At 42.8% G+C, this 19018-nt stretch overlaps 1 protein-coding gene across 2 annotated transcripts in view; it reads left to right on the top strand.

Moving 5' to 3' along the window:
• The first annotated feature begins 5688 nt into the window (after positions 1–5688).
• Positions 5689–19018, top strand: part of ACVR1C (activin A receptor type 1C) — a 65898-nt gene continuing 52568 nt past the window's right edge. The window contains exon 1 of one of the 2 annotated variants that reach the window (XM_069732967.1): positions 5689–5904. In XM_069732967.1, coding sequence (XP_069589068.1) covers positions 5823–5904 — 82 coding nt within the window. In that variant the 5' untranslated portion in view covers positions 5689–5822. The remainder of the gene's footprint in view (positions 5905–19018) is intronic. The other variant, XM_069732968.1, reaches the window with a different exon arrangement.

Raw genomic sequence — 19018 nt, 5'->3', positions numbered from 1 at the left:
TGTGCTGTGCTGTGTACAACATCTAACCTCCTCACCCCAGCTCAGGGTAGATTGCAGATTTGTAATAGAGTCTGTAGAAATGAAATCTGGTGAAAATGCAGGGGACAAGTAATATTTTGGCCACATGTTGTGTTATTCCTCATGTACAGACACAGTATAGCTGTCACGCCGTAAGCGGCGATAAAGGGGCAGGACGGCGTACTGGGACCCGCACCTGTCCCTACCACTATAATGGGGCCCTGGCTTTCCCTTATCTCAGGGGTACCTATGATGGTTAGGAGGCCCGAGCCGCCAACGTATCCCTGTCTCCTGTGCAGGCCCTATCAGTGGCCCCCTCTCCCCCCAAAGGAGGTGGACTGCACCAGTGTAATAATACAACAAATAACAGGGTACACAGACAAGGTAACTAAAAGTGTCAAACTCACCAAATGCTCACTCAACCACAGAGGGTACACATAGAAGGGAAGAGAAGGAGAAAACTAGGAAGGAAAACAGGTTTAACATGCAACCAAAACAGCACACACCAATCTCTGTAAATAAACCTCCAACACCAACACTATGCTCCTTCAACCTCCAAGCCAGGCAGTAGAACTGATCACTGACAATAGCTGAAGTCAGGACTGGGTCTATATAGAGGATCAGATACAAAATCCACGTCAGCTGAGCGAGACCCAGCTCTCAGCAACTCGGCAATAAGGTTAACTCCTGCACTGCTGGCACAAAGCAGCCAGGTCAGAATACAGGTGAAGAGGTTCTGTTCATTGTGTGTGAACGAGGCCGAGCGCTGCGGTTCTCTGGAACCTTTCTGTCGCGGAAGCCCCGTGACAATAGCATACTCTGAATAGTTACTTGAAATTTCCATTACAATTTAAAACACTTTGAACGAGGGCATCAGTGGTGTATAATGGGTTACCACAGCAAACCTCTGCGGATAGCACAGAGTGAGACAGATGTAAGGGAAAGAAGGAACGGAGCCTGGCAACCAAAGCCGGGAACAGGTAAGAAACAATAGATATACAGTCAAATGGCCAAAATCTGTCATTCTACAACCATCGCTCGCACACCTACCATCATCTTGGTTGGTAAAATGGGGCTGGTCAGGTCCCTCCTCCAGAATTGCGCCATGCACATGTCAGGTACAGGTTCTAAGTAAACTTACTCAGTTTTGGATAGAGAGATGACCATATTTGCCAGGATCATTTCTGAAAAATTATGACAGTTGGCAACTATGCACTACAAGGCAATTAGATGCTGAAGTGGCCAAAGTTCAAATGTTCCCCATAGTGGGTGACTGCAGACACACAGAAAATTCAAATGTAAAAAGAACCTTTCACTGGATTTCTTTAAACTGATAACCTCCTTCAATTGCTGCTTCTCGACTGGTTCTGGAGCAGATTTAGTTTGTCTTCTGTGCCCCTCTTTTCCAAAGTTATTCCCTCAGTAATAATGGTGCAAATATTACCTTCAACCACCTGCACGTATATCACAGAACTTCCTTGGGGGTGTTTTCTCTTTCTCCTCGGAGGCGGGACAATCAAAACACGCCCACCAAAGTTCTATGGTATACGCCCAGTTGGTTGAAGGAAAAACTTGCACCATTCTAACTGGGGGCATAACTTTGGAATAAAAGGCCACAGAACAAAAAGAAAAACTGTTCCAGAATCAGCGGAGCAGCTGCAATTGGACTCGGAGATACTTAGGCTGTCTCTTCTTATCTTCTATAAAATACATAAATGGACAAAACTAAAGAAGAGGTGGTGAAGTTGGTTGACCTGTAGATATTCGAGACTTGAAGGGAGAGTTCATTTTCTTACAGGGGGCACATTTTATTTTGTATTGTTTGTATCGCATGTTGAATGTAGACTATGACTGCAGGAATGAAAAATGAATTCACGTTGAAAAGTGAACATGGTCATTTTTCAAGAACAAGTAAGACCAAGAACTTCGAAAGTCACCAATAAACTAGTGAAACCTAACCAAGATATGATGGATGAGAGAATCTAAATTGTTTCTTATGGCTGACTGCTTAAAAAAAGCGTCAGAATGTTTTCTTTTATGAAGAAAATGAGAATTTACAGATCCTACATGGTAAGCAATGGTAACATTGACCTTTATCTATTTTCCATGCTGACCTATGGGGTCCTTGGCATTTTCACAGCTATGCAAGTTAGAAGTCCGAGGCAGAGAAGTTTTCTTCTTGTCCTACGAAATGTTTTTAGCCAACCACATGCAAATAAACCCCATTTACCATACACTAATGTACAAAAATGTGAAAAAAATAAGGTGTTAGTCAACAGGGAGCAACTTAGAAAATAAAAAAAGACTTGTTATGTTGCTTAGAACAATGGGAGTGTTCCAGTTCTTACAAGAAATATGAAATAGTGGTAAGTACAGCACTCAATGATCTCTTTCCTATATGCTTGTTCTACATGCCAAGAATCAGGGGCGAACATATCATTAGTACAAAGAAGCACAGGGACCCAAGGGGTAAAGGGGCCAATTTCCACCACCAAATATGGTGGAACTTTGCATTGTGATAAGCTATTGGACTGGAAAGGACCCATATATTGTTCCTGCACATGGGCCCGTCTGTATCCGCCAATGCCGAGGATGACATTGGATAGCTATTCATGCCATAATAGTGGCAGCACTTAATGCTGCTGTCTTCTGGGAACCAAGGACATAATTGGTAAGATTGGGTTGAGGGACATGTGCCCTGAGTACTGAGGGTCAGGTGGGTGCCAACAAGCCACCTGCTTTATTTAGGGTGGTCGTATATAGAGCTTGGGCAGCGAACTAAACAATTGTCCTGGAAAAAGAAAGGCTAGCTACAACTTTGCTAAAAAGTCTTTAACAGAAATCTGCTAATCAGAGACTATACAGGGCTCGGCATTTAGAGCTCTGCTAGATCTGCAGCAGTGAAAACAACTGTGATTGTATCACAACTGCTGCGCCCAGTAAACGAAGTGATACATCACTGGAATCAGGGTTGCTGCCTCTACATTATTCTGCTGTCAATTAACACAGCAAAAGCCTGCTGACAGATTCCCTTTCAATTTCATTAACGATTATGATGCTGGGATCTGATGAACAAAGAAATAGAACTGAAAAGAAGGTTCCTGATCTAAGCCACAGTTGAACAGATCACAAACCTGCACTCTATCCCGGGCTACGGCACCATTTGGCATCGCAAGCCACGGTCCTTCACTTTGTCTTTAGGTACGTCACCGCTCAGGTCAACGGGACACTTTGAGCTACAGTCCACAGTTCATACCCCTCTCTAAGATCATGCTATCTCACCACTGGTGGTCTCCTATGCAGGATGGCACAGTCCATTTCAGGCCACTTTAGGCTGTTTCTCACAGCACTAGCCCAAGATCAATGATTCAGATGATGTCATTCCTCTGATTCTGAGATGCCCACATGTTGTCATCGAGAAGCGGTCCACAACCACTCACTATTTCCACGTCACATTCTCTGTAATCACTTTTTTGGCAGTCCTATGCAGGTCTTTTGCCATCCCACTCACCTAAATGACTAACATGCGCTCAGTTTGGCAGGATGCGCTTAGTCATCCACTTTACCTAACCACCATCTTTTGCTTCTGACCATAAGGCGCCATAACTCCTGCATTATGTACTCTGGACAGGCGACCCGTGACCTCAAAAAGCCTGCGCACCCGCCGTACACAATGTGCATCAAAGCGTACTTGCATCACATACTGTACATATACATGCCTTCCCTGTATTACATGTTATGACCTAATGCAAAGTCACTTAACCCCTTAAAAACACCCGCCAGCAAAGAATTGTGAAAAAAATTTGAAAAAAAAAATGTTTTCACACACAAAAGAAAATAAAAAATAATAATGAAAAATGCAACAGTCACACATAAGTTCCAATATACCTATTATAGGTTTTAGGTGTGACTTTTTGAATTTACTATCAATTTTTTTTTTCTTCACAGTTATTGCTTTAATTTCTAGCGATTGTTTATATCATTTTCATTTCTTTATTTTTATTACAAACGATTTATACGATATTCTATTGTGGGTCTGGGTTTTGATACTCACCACTGGGGGGACATAATAATTTCCTTGGATCACGGATTCTTTTACAAGTTTTTTTACATACTTCTTGGTATGATCGCCTTAGAAAGAAATCAGAACGTGTTTCTGAATTAACACATGTTCATTGTTTTTCTACAACTTTCATATCATTGTTTTCATCATAACAGTGCCCACCACTTTTTTTTTTGTTTCCCCTCATTTTTTTGCCTTGCATTGCTTCTTTAAATAAGAAAAAAATAGACCGCGCGTGCACTTTATCGCCAGTTTTCATGTCCAGAACCCCATTAATCCTGCTCGGACTCCTCAGAATTTGATGCACCTCTTTAGGTAGCCGCAGCCAATGTGAGATCATTGGTCCAAAATCATTTAATCCTTTGAATTTGGCTGTCGTCTAACGAAATCAGTAAAAAGTGCCCACTTGCCCATTTTGATGCCAGCCCGGAACCACTCTGATTGAATTTGATGGGGGTCACCCCTAGCCCTTTCTGAAGAGTATTAGATTAGTGACCCACAACTATTTAACCCTTTGACAGAACTCGTAATTTATTCATATCAGTAAAAAGTATGCATTTCCCTACTTTGATGCCAGTTTTTTGGCTCGGAACCACTATAGACCAGCCTGGACTGTACTGTGTGCTGGACATTGTGAGATCAGTGGCCCAACGTCTTTATTCTTTGGCACAAAAGGAGCAGCACTGTGAACAGTCAGGGGTGAGAATGCAATTTAATGTTTCCCCTGCATTAACCCTTGCTTTTACCTGCTCCCCACGAAGAATGATGTCCATGTGTGCACAATAAAGGACTTTTCAAAGGTTATCGGTGAGTGCTGCATTTCTATTCCTATTTTGTGAATACATTTTGTGCCAGTTCTGACTGTTTTCCAGGCTGCCATTAACTTTATTTTCCTGCAGGTCATTGTCCCTGATTAGTAAGGTAAGTTACTGGCAGCTGCTAAACGTGCAAAAAACGTGCAAAAAATGACTCAAAGTTCTGAATAAGAAACTGGACGAATTAAAGAAGGCACCTTCAGCTCGTCAGTGTAGGGGGCTGGTGCCAGGCAGGGGGCCGGTGACAGGCAGGGGGCCGGTGACAGGCAGGGGGGCCGGTGACAGGCAGGGGGGCCGGTGACAGGCAGGGGGGCCGGTGACAGGCAGGGGGGCCGGTGACAGGCAGGGGGCTGCCAGGTGACAGGCAGGGGGCCGGTGACAGGCAGGGGGGCCGGTGACAGGCAGGGGGGCCGGTGACAGGCAGGGGGCTGCCAGGTGACAGGCAGGGGGGCCGGTGACAGGCAGGGGGGCCGGTGACAGGCAGGGGGGCCGGTGACAGGCAGGGGGGCCGGTGACAGGCAGGGGGCTGCCAGGTGACAGGCAGGGGGCCGGTGACAGGCAGGGGGGCCGGTGACAGGCAGGGGGCTGCCAGGTGACAGGCAGGGGGCCGGTGACAGGCAGGGGGGCCGGTGACAGGCAGGGGGCCGGTGACAGGCAGGGGGCCGGTGACAGGCAGGGGGGCCGGTGACAGGCAGGGGGGCCGGTGACAGGCAGGGGGGCCGGTGACAGGCAGGGGGCCGGTGACAGGCAGGGGGCTGCCGGGTGACAAGTGACAGCCCAGACTGGGGAGGCGGAGCTGCTGGATGTGATCACGGCTCGGAAGGTGCCCGGGAGCTCCAGTCCTGCCGCCGGCGTCCTGCTCCTCAGCTCGGACACTTCAGCCCACCCGGCCGAGGAAGGCGACTGCCTACAGATGCGGGGGCACCATGCCGACCTCCGGGCTCCCTCCCCTGCCCCGGGCACCGCTGCTCCTCCTGCTGCTGCTGGGAGCTGCCACCTTGGGCACAGGTACTGTCCCTACTGCTAGTGACTGCGGGTGAGGGGGCACAGCTGTGTATATGGGCACACATGGCTGTATAGTGTGCACCTTATATACCTGTGTATGGAGGCTAGAGAGAGGCACAGTGTATACACAGGTACTAAGCAGGGATATAAAACATGCACCACACATATATGATACCACATAAACATGTCCTGTAGAAAGATATATATATATATATTGTGTGTATATATATATATATATATATATATATATATATATATATACATATATATATATATATATACTGTTCAAGAGGACGCAGTATATACATTTACTGGACAGTGATACACTATAAATTCACTGTACAGCAATAAACTACACGGACATTTACTATGCAGAAGATATAAATGTATTACATTATATACACACGTTATATACTCCATATAGTCCTATACTATACAGGGATATACTATATAGTCATATACTGTAGATATATTTGTACACATTTGTTCCATATATACACATTCTATTCATGAGCTATACAAGAATACACTATACATGTCTATACTGTACAGGCATTCGCTGTATACAGTTTTCTATTCAGGGATACACTATATAGTCATATACTGCAGACATATATATATATATATATATATATATACTGTATACACACACATTACATACAGGAGCTATACAGGGATGTGCTGTACACAATTTTCTATTCAGGGATACACTATATAGTCATATGCTGCAGATATTTCTCTATCTATCTATCTATCTATCTATCTATCTATCTATCTATCTATCTATCTATCTATCTATCGCTTATGCACTTGTTAAATATATATAAATATATACACATTATATACATGAGCTATACAGGAATACGCTGTACATTTGTATACTGTACAGTGATACGCTATATAGACATTTACTATTCAGGGATACAGATTACATACATGAACTATAAAGATTCCATGTGTATACTGTAAACTTTTCACTAATGTGTATAATATGTATATGTGTAATATATATGTATATGTGTAATATATATTTACTGTATTGTACTTGCATGTGTAGTAGAGGGATATATTTAATGCATAGATTATGTTTGTATATTCTATACATGGAGACACTATATTTACATATGGATATAGCATACATACAACTACATACTATTACACTACATATATACATGTGCTACAATTGTATATAGTATACACACAAGTGTGTGTGTGTGTATATATATATATATATATATATATATATATATATATATGTGCATAATCTGTGCATAATCACATAGATAATACACACATGGCACATGTACATGACTGCAGTATATTCGTTCCTCTATACATAGAGTATATGTGTGTGTATATGCATGCACGTTATCATTTTCCTCGGAACAAGCCGTATACGCTGCCTATATACTCCATTCACGCAGGTTACCTATATGTCGTGGATCCTGTTTCCATCCTGCTCTATTATCTTTCCTTTTTCTTGGCCATGTAGCAGAGTTCAGAATTGCCGCCACCTTTCCTATCACTATGGATTGGTTTTTAATTGCACCTTATGCCTGATGATTGCTTGTTCATGATTTCCGCGCTCCATTATCGGTATCGGTGAGGGTCCCAGCGGTCGGATTCTCTCCAACACACAAGTTATCACTTATCCAGAGGACATTTAATGCTGCAAATAGCCCTTTATTGTGATCAGCACCTGCTAGTGATAATTTGTCATGACATACTAATACTGCATTACGTGTGATTATCCAGCTTTCCTAGAGTCCTGAATGCCAAATCCGAAATGCAAAGTGAGGGGTGTTTTTGCATACTTACCTATTATTACTCTAGGAAAGCTGTGTACCACCCATCTTTCCTAGGTACAGAATTAAAGTGGTTGTCCCCATTCAGAAAATCTTGGCCCCCATGCTTAAACAAACAAGTTGGTCTTTACTCACCATCCTTGGGTCCAGCGACGAGTCTTTGCTGCTGCTCCTGCCGTCTGGTACAGGCTTGCATCCAGTCGACAGTGCGACAGCCAATCAGAGGTTCTGAGAGGGGTATTCCATGTGCTTGAGCAGGACCCCTCCACTCACTGATTGCTTGCCACGCTGCCCACTTAACGTTAGGTGCCATAGCCAACACCATGCACTGGGAAAAGCGGCAGCGGTGTTGGACCCAGTGAGGGGAAGTAAAGCACAGTTTATTTTTATTATAAAAAAATACATATAAAACAAACATATGTACAACTGTAGCTCCCCAAAAGTTGGGGCTCTGCGTAAAATGTAAAGAAGACAATAATGCAATCATGTGGAAATCTCTTAGGCTGCCGTCACACTAGCAGTATTTGTAAGCCAAAACCAGGAGTGGAACAAATAGAGGAGAAGTATAATAGAAACATATGCACCACTTCTGTATTTATCACCCACTCCTGGTTTTGGCTTACAAATACTGATGTAAAATACTGACCAAATACTGATAGTGTGACGGTAGCATTATGGTCACATTTTATTCGCCACAGAACATTGAGCACAGGTCAGAAGATGAATGTTGGAAACAGTTAACTCATTTAGAAACTGATGGCAAAACTCATGTAAAAAAAAAAGTTGGGACAGGGGTTAACAAGAAGCTTTAAAAGTAAGTGATACTAAGGCAAAACAGGTGGAGGGTCAATTTTTAACTGTCACATGACTGTATATAAAAAGAGCATGTTAGAGAGGCAGATTCTCTCAGAAGCAAAGATGGTCAGAAGTTCACCAATCCGTGAACAACTGAGTCTAGAAAATGTGGAACAAAAATGTTTCTCAACATAAAATTGCCAAGACTTTGAATATTCACCATCTACTGCAAATAACATCATCAAAAGGTTCAGAAATTCTGGACAAATCTATGTGCATAAGAGACAAGCTCGACAGCCAGTAGTGAAGAGCGAACGTGCTCCTATAAGGTGTTATCTGAGCATGCTCAAGTGCTAACCGAGTGTCTTCGGTGTGCTTGAATAATATGTTTGAGTTCCTGCGGCTGCATGTCTCGTGGCTGTTCTACAGCCGTAACACATGCAGGGATTGCCTAAGAAACAGTCTATTCCTGCATGTGTTGTGGCTGTCGAACAGTTGTGAGCATATTGAAAGGCACCATGGTCAGGAAAGGACCCCTACAAGAACAATATATTGGACCTTTGTGGCCCAATAGATCATCATAATGCACAAGTCCACCTGCTTTGGCCCCTAAGTGACCGCTCAGGTTCTACCAAAGATATGTCTGACCCTGAAAGGCACCCGAGCACTATATAGAGGTTTTAGAACAACACATGCTCCATCCAGACAATGTCTATTTCAGGAAAGGCCTTATATATTTCAACAAGACGATACTAAACCACTTGCTGTACCCGTCACAACAGCATGGCTCCTCAGAAGAAGATTTTGGGTGATGACCCGCCGGCCTCTAGGCCAGACATTTTACGACTATAAAATATTTGGTGCATTATGATATGAAATTCCGACAAAGACTCCGAACTGTGGAGCACAAAAATCCTACATAAGACAAGAATGGGTCAACGTTCCTCTCCCAAAACTCCAGCAATTGTCTCCTCACTTCCCAGACGGTTACAGACTGAAGTAAAAAGAAGAGGAGACTCTACATAATGGAGGACATGGCCCGGGCACGGCTTTTTTTTTAGATGTGTTGCTGCCATCAATTTCTAAGCAAGATCATTTTTCAAATGAAATGGAAAAATGTCCAACTTTGACTTTCTGTCCAGATGTGAATAAAAATACGGCTATAATGGTATAATAAAATATTTTACACAATGGCCCAACTTTTTTTGCAACGGGGGTTGTGTGTGTATATATATATATATATATATATATATATATATGTGTATCTATATATACACACTGGTGCGCGTCTATGTGTATGTATATATATATATGTGTGTTTATATATTATTTATTCCATTATACGCCATCAGTACAATCCACAAGTAACAGATTGCATTATGCTGGTGTGGACTGGCGTGATCTAGCTGGTATTACTCAATTCATCAGCTTACAGTGCTGGTGGGGGATGGTCTGTGGGTGATCGCAGCCGGTTGCAGTGGTCACTTCTATTTTTTATGCATTTCAGGCAATTTGCAAAAATCTCCGTTCATATTTTTGTTACTGAATATTTCTTCTTACTTGAACGTTGTGTTTGAGGCTTTACCGGTGAGCACGAGCTATACATGATTAAATCTAGTGCTGTGGGGTGAACTCTGAGCCCTAGCATAATCTTCTTAAGGGAGAGAGCTTCTAAAAAAAGGTCAGAAATACCCGTGCATGGATGTGGAGTCCGTAGACGTGTGGTTATGTAAACACACAGGGCCTCATGCACCAATTGTGGGGCGAGAATTGTAAGTTACAATGTTGTAAATATTATAAGAATGTAACAATCTAAGTATAATAATATTTACAACATTGTATCCTCTGTATCATCCTAAGGTATTTGGTCCCCCCCCCCAACATATCTATGCAGCAGAAATAAATTATTATATTAATATATGATGTTTACAGAGTTGGTGCGAATCAATTTGCAGAATTTGCTTCATGCGGGACCGAGAGAGTAGAGCTGTTGTGGGGAAAGCACATTCTCTCCACTTTCTCTGGACAGTTTCAAATTTTGTCACTGTGGTGTCATGTGTTAAAGCCCCATAGCATCAGGGATGCAAAACTTCTTTGGTTCTTCATTTACTAAGATATTTAGTTGGAGTGAGAGTCAGTTTTATCTTTCTTTTTCCAACATTGCATAGATATTTTTTTTTAAATTTTCATGCCTCATTTTAGGTCATTTATTTTTCTGTCTAGAAAGTAACAACTTAAAGGTATTGTCTCTATTTCCATTCTGCTAAGTAGTTAGGCAGGAAAGGCATCAATAAAGGGAGCCGGACATCAGAAAATCGTCTGTTAACCTAACTCCATGCTCTTGCAGGCGATTACATGATCATTACAATGGTGTTTGTAGGGAAACTACCGTATACGTTTTGTGGTTTTGCTACAGTTCTAAATTAAAAACTTGCTACCGTGTGTGTAGAACCGCTGCTCCGAGTTGTCAGGGCGCTATTGTATCCCAGTTGAGTCACTGAGTCACCTTCGCCCATTCCCTTTGATTGTGCTCTGCTTTACGGCCGGCGCTGACAGTCAGTGCAGGGAAGCTGACGGCGGGGGACGTGACAGACATCGGAATGTGAGTATGTTCTGGTTTTTTTTAACTTTTACAATGGTAACCAGGGTAAATATCGGGTTACTAAGCGCGGCCCTGCGCTTAGTAACCCGATGTTTACCCTGGTTACAAGTGAACACATCGCTGGATCGGCGTCACACACGACGATCCAGCGATGACAGCGAGTGATCAGCGACCAAAAAAAGGTCCTCATCATTCCCCAGCGACCAATGATCTCCCAGCAGGGGCCTGATCGTTGGTCGCTGTCACACATAACGAGATCGTTAGCAGGATCGTTGCTACATCACAAAAAGCGTGACATTGCAATGATATCGTTAACAAAATCGTTATGTGTGAAGGTACCTTAACACATTGGTAGGGCATTGTGTTGGCCAAGCATTGTTTACTTTTACACATTGGTCAGGCATTGAGTTGGTAGGGCATTGTTCACTTCCACATCTAGGGCATTGAAAGGGTAGGACAATTTTATCTCCAAACATTGGTAGGGCATTGAAATGGTAGGGCATTGTTCAATTCCACACATTAGGGCATTGAAAGGGTAGGACATTTTTATCTCCAAACATTGGTAGGGCATTGAGATGGTAGGACATTGTTTACCTACACACATTGGTAGGGCATTGAAATGGTAGGACATTGTTTACTTCCACACATTGGTAGGGCATTGCGTTGGCAGGGCATTGTTCACTTTCACAAATTGGTAGGGCATTGAGATGGTAGGACATTGTTTACCTCCCCACATTGGTAGGGCATTGAGTTGGTTGGACATTGTTTACTTCCACACATTGGTAGGGCATTGAGATGGTAGGACATTGTTTACCTCCAAACATTGGTAGGGCATTGAAATGGTAGGACATTGTTTACCTCCAAACATTGGTAGGGCATTGAAATGGTAGGACATTGTTTACCTGCACACATTGGTAGAGCATTGAGATGGTAGGACATTGTTTTCTTTCACACATTGGTCAGGCATTGAGTTGGCAGGGCATTGTTCACTTTCATAAATTATTAGGGAATTGAAATTGTAGGACATTGTTTACCTGCACACATTGGTAAGACATTGAGATGGTAGGACATTATTTATCTGCACACATTGGTAGGGCACTGAGTTGGTCACCATTGTTTACTTTCACACATATCACTAATTTAATTAAACTGTACTAATATTAACAACCATGCTCATGTGTGGACACCTGGACATTATGGTAAAATTTAAACTCGAGAAAATCACAAAAATAAATGAGTCTCACATACTGCTGTACCTGCATTTTTTTCCCCAACAAAAATATTGCAAAAATTGATAGCAGAGTTTTTCTTGCATTTTTTTAACGTACTAATTGCGTTCTATTGGTGAAAGAATGCTGCAAAAACACTGAAAAGATTGACATCGTACAGTTTTCAAAAACGCAGCAGTTCTCCAATTCAGTCAGGAAAAAAAACAATCGTGCATGAGATTTCTGAGATCTCATAGCTTTTGCTTGTACTGTAAAATGCAACTTTTAATTTGCATAAAAAGATTAAACAAAAAAGGCTGTAAAAACTCACCGTGTGAGCATAGCCTTAGGGTATGTTCACACGTTCAGGATTTCCATCCTTTTTTTTTCAGGACAGTTTTTTTAAAAAACTGCAGCTCTTGGCAGAAAACGCAGGTCCTTTTTTTGGTCCTTTTTTTGTCCTTTTTTGATGCGTTTTTTGATGCGTTTTTTTATCCTTTTTTTATGCAGTTTTCTATGCAGAGACTGTGTGTTTCCTAGGAAGCTTTTTAGGGCTAAAATGGCTGAAAATACCCTAACCCTACCCCTAACCCTACCCCTAACCCTACCCCTAACCCTAACCCTACCCCTAACCCTACCCCTAACCCTAACCCTACCCCTAACCCTACCCCTAACCCTACCCCTAACCCTACCCCTAACCCTAACCCTACCCCTAACCCTACCCCTAACCCTAACCCTACCCCTAACCCTAACCCTAACCCTACCCCTAACCCTAACCCTACCCATATTCTAACCTTAGTGAAAAAAAAAAAAAATTCTTAATTTTTTTATTGTCCCTACCAATGGGGGTGACAAAGTGGGGGGGGTGTCATTTACTATTTTTTTATTTTGATCACTGAGATAGGTTATATCTCAGTGATCAAAATGCACTTTGGAGCGAATCTGCCGGTCGGCAGATTCGGCGGGCGCACTGCGCATGCGCCCGCCATTTTGCAAGATGGCGGCGCCCAGGGAGAAGACGGCCGGACGGACACCGGGACGCCGGGTAAGTATAAGGGGGGGAGATTAGGGCACGGGGGGGGGCATCGGAGCACTGGGGGGGGGGCATCGGAGCACGGGGGGGGGCATCGGAGCACGGGGGGCGGGATCGGAGCACGGGGGGGCAGCCACACTCCGCCCACGCACTTCCGCCCGCTCCCCCGCACTTCCTGCTGCAGCGGTTCTGCACATCAAATCGCAGTAAAACCCGCAGATATATTTTTGATCTGCGGGTTTTACTGCGATTTTGACCTCACAATGGAGGTCTATGGGTGCAGAACCGCTGCGGTTCAGGAAAAAGAAGTGACATGCTCCTTCTTTTTTGCCGCAGCTATTCTGCGCGGCTTTTTAAACGAAATTACGGACCATGTGCACAGCAGTGACTGTTTTCCATAGGGTTACATTGTTATGTACCCTGCATGGAAAACTGCTGCGGAACCGCAGCGGCAATACCGCTGCGGTTCCGCAGTAAAAAACGCACTGTGTGAACATGGCCTTAGAGCTTAATAAGAGCTGTTCCTTGGATATGGATCAGGGAGTCGAAAAATACACATACCGTAGGTCTGTGAGTAATAATAACATATGAAAAGGCTGATTTTAGCTTTGCTCAGTGAACATGTGGGAAATTGGACTTATAATATGGACATCAGAAGTCATAAAGATCTTTCTTTTGTTTGAGTATCACTTAACAGAAAATTACTGCAGAGCTGCTCAACTTTTTATTTAGCCATAAATTTCTATCTATATTTTGCTCTTGTAAACAACCGCACAATTTGATGGCTATAGGGCACAGGGAGTGTTTTCTGTGTCTTCATCTCCATGATATATACTTAGGTTGACTCAATTTTGCTGGTCCTGATCTCTATTGCCCTTGACTAATAACTACAGGGACAGAATCAGATGAAAGAGGCCCCTTGTACAAGACAGTATATGGGCCCTTTGCAGTGCAATAGCTCATAATAGTGTACAATTTCACCTACTTTGGAGGTAATAATGGCCCCCTGACCTCTCAGACCCCTGTTTTGCTGCACAGGTTACATCAATCGTATGTCCGACCCTGAGCAGCTATTATGTCAGCCATACGTGGCACAAACATACAAAATGTATTCGTGCTCTCCAGCCTCTTTATACAGGTGCTTGCCACAAAACTTGAATATCATGAAAAATTAATTTATTTCAGTTCTTCATTACAAAATCATTACAAACAGAGTAATCTATTTTACTGTATAGAGTCATTGATCTATTTTACCTGTTTATTTCTGTTAATGTTGATGATTATGGCTTACAGCCAATGAAAACCCCAAAGTCATTATCTCAGTAAGTTAGAATAATTAACAAAACACACCTGCCAAGGCTTCCTAAGTGTTTAAAAAGGTCCCTTAGTCTGTTTTGTTAGCTCCACAATCATGGGGAAGACTGTTGACTTGACATATGTCCAGAAGGCAGTTATTGACACAAGGAGGGTAAGCCACGAAAAAGTAGCTGGCTGTTCAAAGAGTGCTGTATCCAAGCATATTAATGGAAAGTTGAGTTGAAGGAAAAAGTGTGGTAGAAAAAGGTGCACAAGCAACCGGGATAACAGCAGCCTTGAAAGGATTGTTAAGAAAAGGCCATTCAAAAATTTGGGGGAGATTCACAAGGAGTGGACTGCTGCTGGAATCATTGCTTCAAGAGCCACCACACAGAGACGTATCCAGGACATGAGCTACAAGTGTCGCATTCCTTGTGTCAAGCCATTTATGACCAGGGCAGCCACTAGGAATTTCGGCACCCCATACTGGCAAAATTTTCAGGCCCCCTTGAGACTCCGCACAGGCTCCACCCCAGCTCCGCCTCCACCCTTCGAACCTTCCACAGTCCCACTGCTCGCTCTTGGAAAAACTCAACTTCTCTACCACTTCCTCATCAATCAGATATTAACAGCTCCCATCAAACATCAGATCACATACATAGCCAGCAGCTTTTGTTCTGGCCAAAAGAATTTTTAAGCCGCCACCACGACACGGTAGATTCTTCTGTCCGGACCCTACTCTAGTCTAATCTATTAAATATAAATATATTTTTATGTATTTTTCTTTAAGGGAATGAGTCACTTACATTTTTTTTAAATGACCTCTAATACCACATACAAGGGACAAATGCCGTCACACCATGGCGAGACCACATATTACCTCCACATAGTGACTGAATACTACAATACTGGTTATTTATTAAAAAAAACACAGTACTAAGTGACATTATACACAGGAGCTCTGTTTATACTGTCAGTGTACAGGTAATACAGTGATCACCAGTGACAATATACACAGAAACTCTGTACATAGTATACAGTGTCAGTGTACAGGTAATACAGTGATCACTGGTGACATTATACACAGAAGCTCTGTATATAGTGTACAGATAATACAGTGATCACCAGTAACATTATATACAAGACCTCTGTATACAGTGTCAGTGTACAGATAACATAGTGATCACTGGTGACATTATACATAGGAGCTCTGTATATAGTGTACAGGTAATACAGTGATCACCAGTAACATTATACACAGGACCTCTGTATACAGTGTCAGTGTACAGATAATATAGTGATCACTGATGACATTATACACAAGAGCTCTGTACAGAGTATACAGTGCATAGTGTCAGTGTACAGGTATCTGTTGTGAATTCTGTGGCTGAATTCACTCCTGTGGTCACAAGTGGTACTGCAGCTTCTGAGCTTCCTCCCTCAGGTGTTCTGGTGAGCTCGTTAACTGCTTCATTACTTAACTCCGCCTGATGCTGCTATCCTTGCTCCTTGTCAATGTTTCAGTGTTGGATCTGAGCTTCTCCTGATTGTTCCTGTGACCTGCTGCTCTGTATAGCTTAGTGTCTTTTGCTTTTTTGTTGCTTTTTTTCTGTCCAGCTTGTCTTTTGTTTTGCTGGAAGCTCTGAGACGCAAAGGGTGTACCGCCGTGCCGTTAGTTCGTTTTTTTTTGCCCCCTTTGCGTGGTTTTGCTTTAGGGTTTTTTGTAGACTGCAAAGTTCGCTTTACTGTCCTCGCTCTGTCCTAGAATATCAGGCCCCACTTTGCTGAATCTATTTCATCCCTACGTTTTGTCTTTTCATCTTACTCACAGTCATTATATGTGGGGGGCTGCCTTTTCCTTTGGGGAATTTCTCTGGGGCAAGTCAGGCCTATTTTTCTATCTTCAGGCTAGCTAGTTTCTTAGGCTGTGCCGAGTTGCCTAGGTAGTTGTTAGGCGCAATCCACAGCCGCTTTTAGTTGTGTTTAGGATAGGATCAGGTGTGCAGTCTACAGAGTTTCCACGTCTCAGAGCTCGTTCTTGTATTTTTGGGTATTTGTCAGACCACTGTGTGCGCTCTGATCGCTAAGCACACTGTGTTTCTGGATTGCCTTCATAACACCTGTCATTAGCAAACATAACAGGTATCACACTGACTCACCAGTACCGTCTCTAGCTGAAGTCCTTCATCTTTGCTTTTCTTTTTCATCCAGCACAGACCGTCATTACTTCTTCCAGCCAGGACTCATCTCTGCATAAAGTAACACAGTTACGTAGAGCACGGCTTCCATAGCACATTCCCCTCTTTTTCCCTTTCTTCTACACTACACATCTGAATATAGATATTCACCCACCATTAATACATAATTGGTTATTATGCAACCAACCATTCCAAATATAAATTATAATACGCCACTGAGCCCCTTCTAGTGATACATAGCCACTTTCCTCACTAAATAAATATATAAATTAATTAGCACACGTACTCTATCCCCAATTCATTACCAGTCAATGCATACTCAACGCCCCCCACTATGTACCTCCCGTTCCCCCGACTCATTATATTTACATGCCCCTTCCGCCCAATTCATTGTCATGTCTTCTCTCTCCCACCCTCTATTCATTTTCAACAACTCTACCCCCACATTCAATACATCATTTACTCCCCCACCCTCAAAATTCATTATTATTTGCTCTCTCCCGATCATCATTTGCTCTTCACACACCCCCACCGTCAATTCAATTGCTGTCCCTCTTCCCTCACTCTCAATTCATCATTTGCAGTCTCTCGTCCCCTCCCCAACTTCATCATGTGCAATCCCCCGCCCCCCACTTCATCATGTGCAGTCCCCTTTACCCCTCCCACATCATGTGCAGTCCTTCTTTAACCCCCTCCCACATCATGTGCAGTCCCCTTTAACCCCCTCCCCACATCATGTGCAGTCCCCCTCTCCATATCATCATGTGAAGTCCCCCTTTAACCCCCTCATCATCATGCGCAGACCCCTGTACCCCATGTCATCCTTTTGCAGTTCCTTTTAACCCCCCACTTCATGTGAAGTCCCTTTTTAAAGCCCTCCCCATATCATGGGCAGTCCCCCTTTACCCCTCACATCATCATGTACAGTCCCCCTTTAACTCCCCTCCCCACATCATGTGCAGTCCACCTTTAACCCCCTCCCCAAATCATCATGTACAGACCACCTTTAACCCCCTCCCCACATTATCATGTGCAGTCCCTCTTTAACCCCTTAATGACCGCCAATACGTCTTTTAACTGACCTGAGATATAAGAGAATAGCCTCCCCATACAGATGACAATCCAGCATCTGTCAGTTGTACACTATAGCTGACAACTTGCTGCATCAGCCACGATCAGTATTTGCACCATCTAAATCTGTTTAACCCCTTAGATGCTGCTGTCAATAGTGACTACATCATTATAAATGGTTAACAGTGTGTGGGGGCTTCTTCTTTGTCACAATTGGTGCCCTCAGATCATGATTTTGTGGTCCTGATGTTTGCCGTGGCAATTCATGACCAAATAGCGGCCTTAGAGTCTGACGGCTGTAGTAATCTGTTCAGAAGTTAGAGGCATTTAGGTGGTAAAAATACACATTTTCATTTCTGTCATACCACTTTGCATTAATTCCTGTAAAGCACCTGAAGGGTTAATAAACTACCTGACAGCTGTTTTCAATATGTTTAGGGGTGCTGTTTTTAAAATGGTATCACGTTTGTGGGTTTCCCAATATATGGGACCCCTAAAGTGACTTCAAACATGGATAAGTCCCTAAAAAAATAAATTTTGTAAATTTCTTTGAAAAAATGAAAAATTGTTGCTACATTTTTAAACCTCCTAAAATGCTAACAAAATAAAATAACATTTTACAAATGGTGCTGATGTAAAGCCAACATGTGGGAAATGTTATTTATTAATGGTTTGCTGTTGTATGACTATCTGGAATAAAGGGATAATCATTCAAATTTAGAAAATTGCTAATTTTTTAACATTTTTCTAAAATTTTTGATATTTTTTATAAATAAACACAAAAAATGTTGAACAAAATTTACCATTATCATAAAGTATAATGTGTCACGAAAAAACAGTCTCAAAATCACTGGGATTTGTTGAAGCGTTGCAGAGTTATTACCACATAAAGTGACACTGGTCAGATTTCAAAAATTTGGCTCGGTCACTAAGGGGTTAAACCCCCTCCCCACATCATGTGCAGTCCCCCTTTAACCCCCCTCTCCACATCATCATGTGCAGTCCACCTTTAATCCCCGCACATCATGTGCAGTCCCCTGTACCTCATGTCATTCTTTGCAGTTCCTTTTAACCCCCCACTTCATGTGCAGTCCCTTTTAAAGCCCTCC

This window comes from Ranitomeya imitator, chromosome 7 (assembly GCF_032444005.1).
Source record: "Ranitomeya imitator isolate aRanImi1 chromosome 7, aRanImi1.pri, whole genome shotgun sequence".
NCBI classification, from domain to species: domain Eukaryota; kingdom Metazoa; phylum Chordata; class Amphibia; order Anura; family Dendrobatidae; genus Ranitomeya; species Ranitomeya imitator.
Note: the sequence above shows the minus strand (reverse complement) of the source record. Positions and strands in the feature narration are given on the sequence as shown.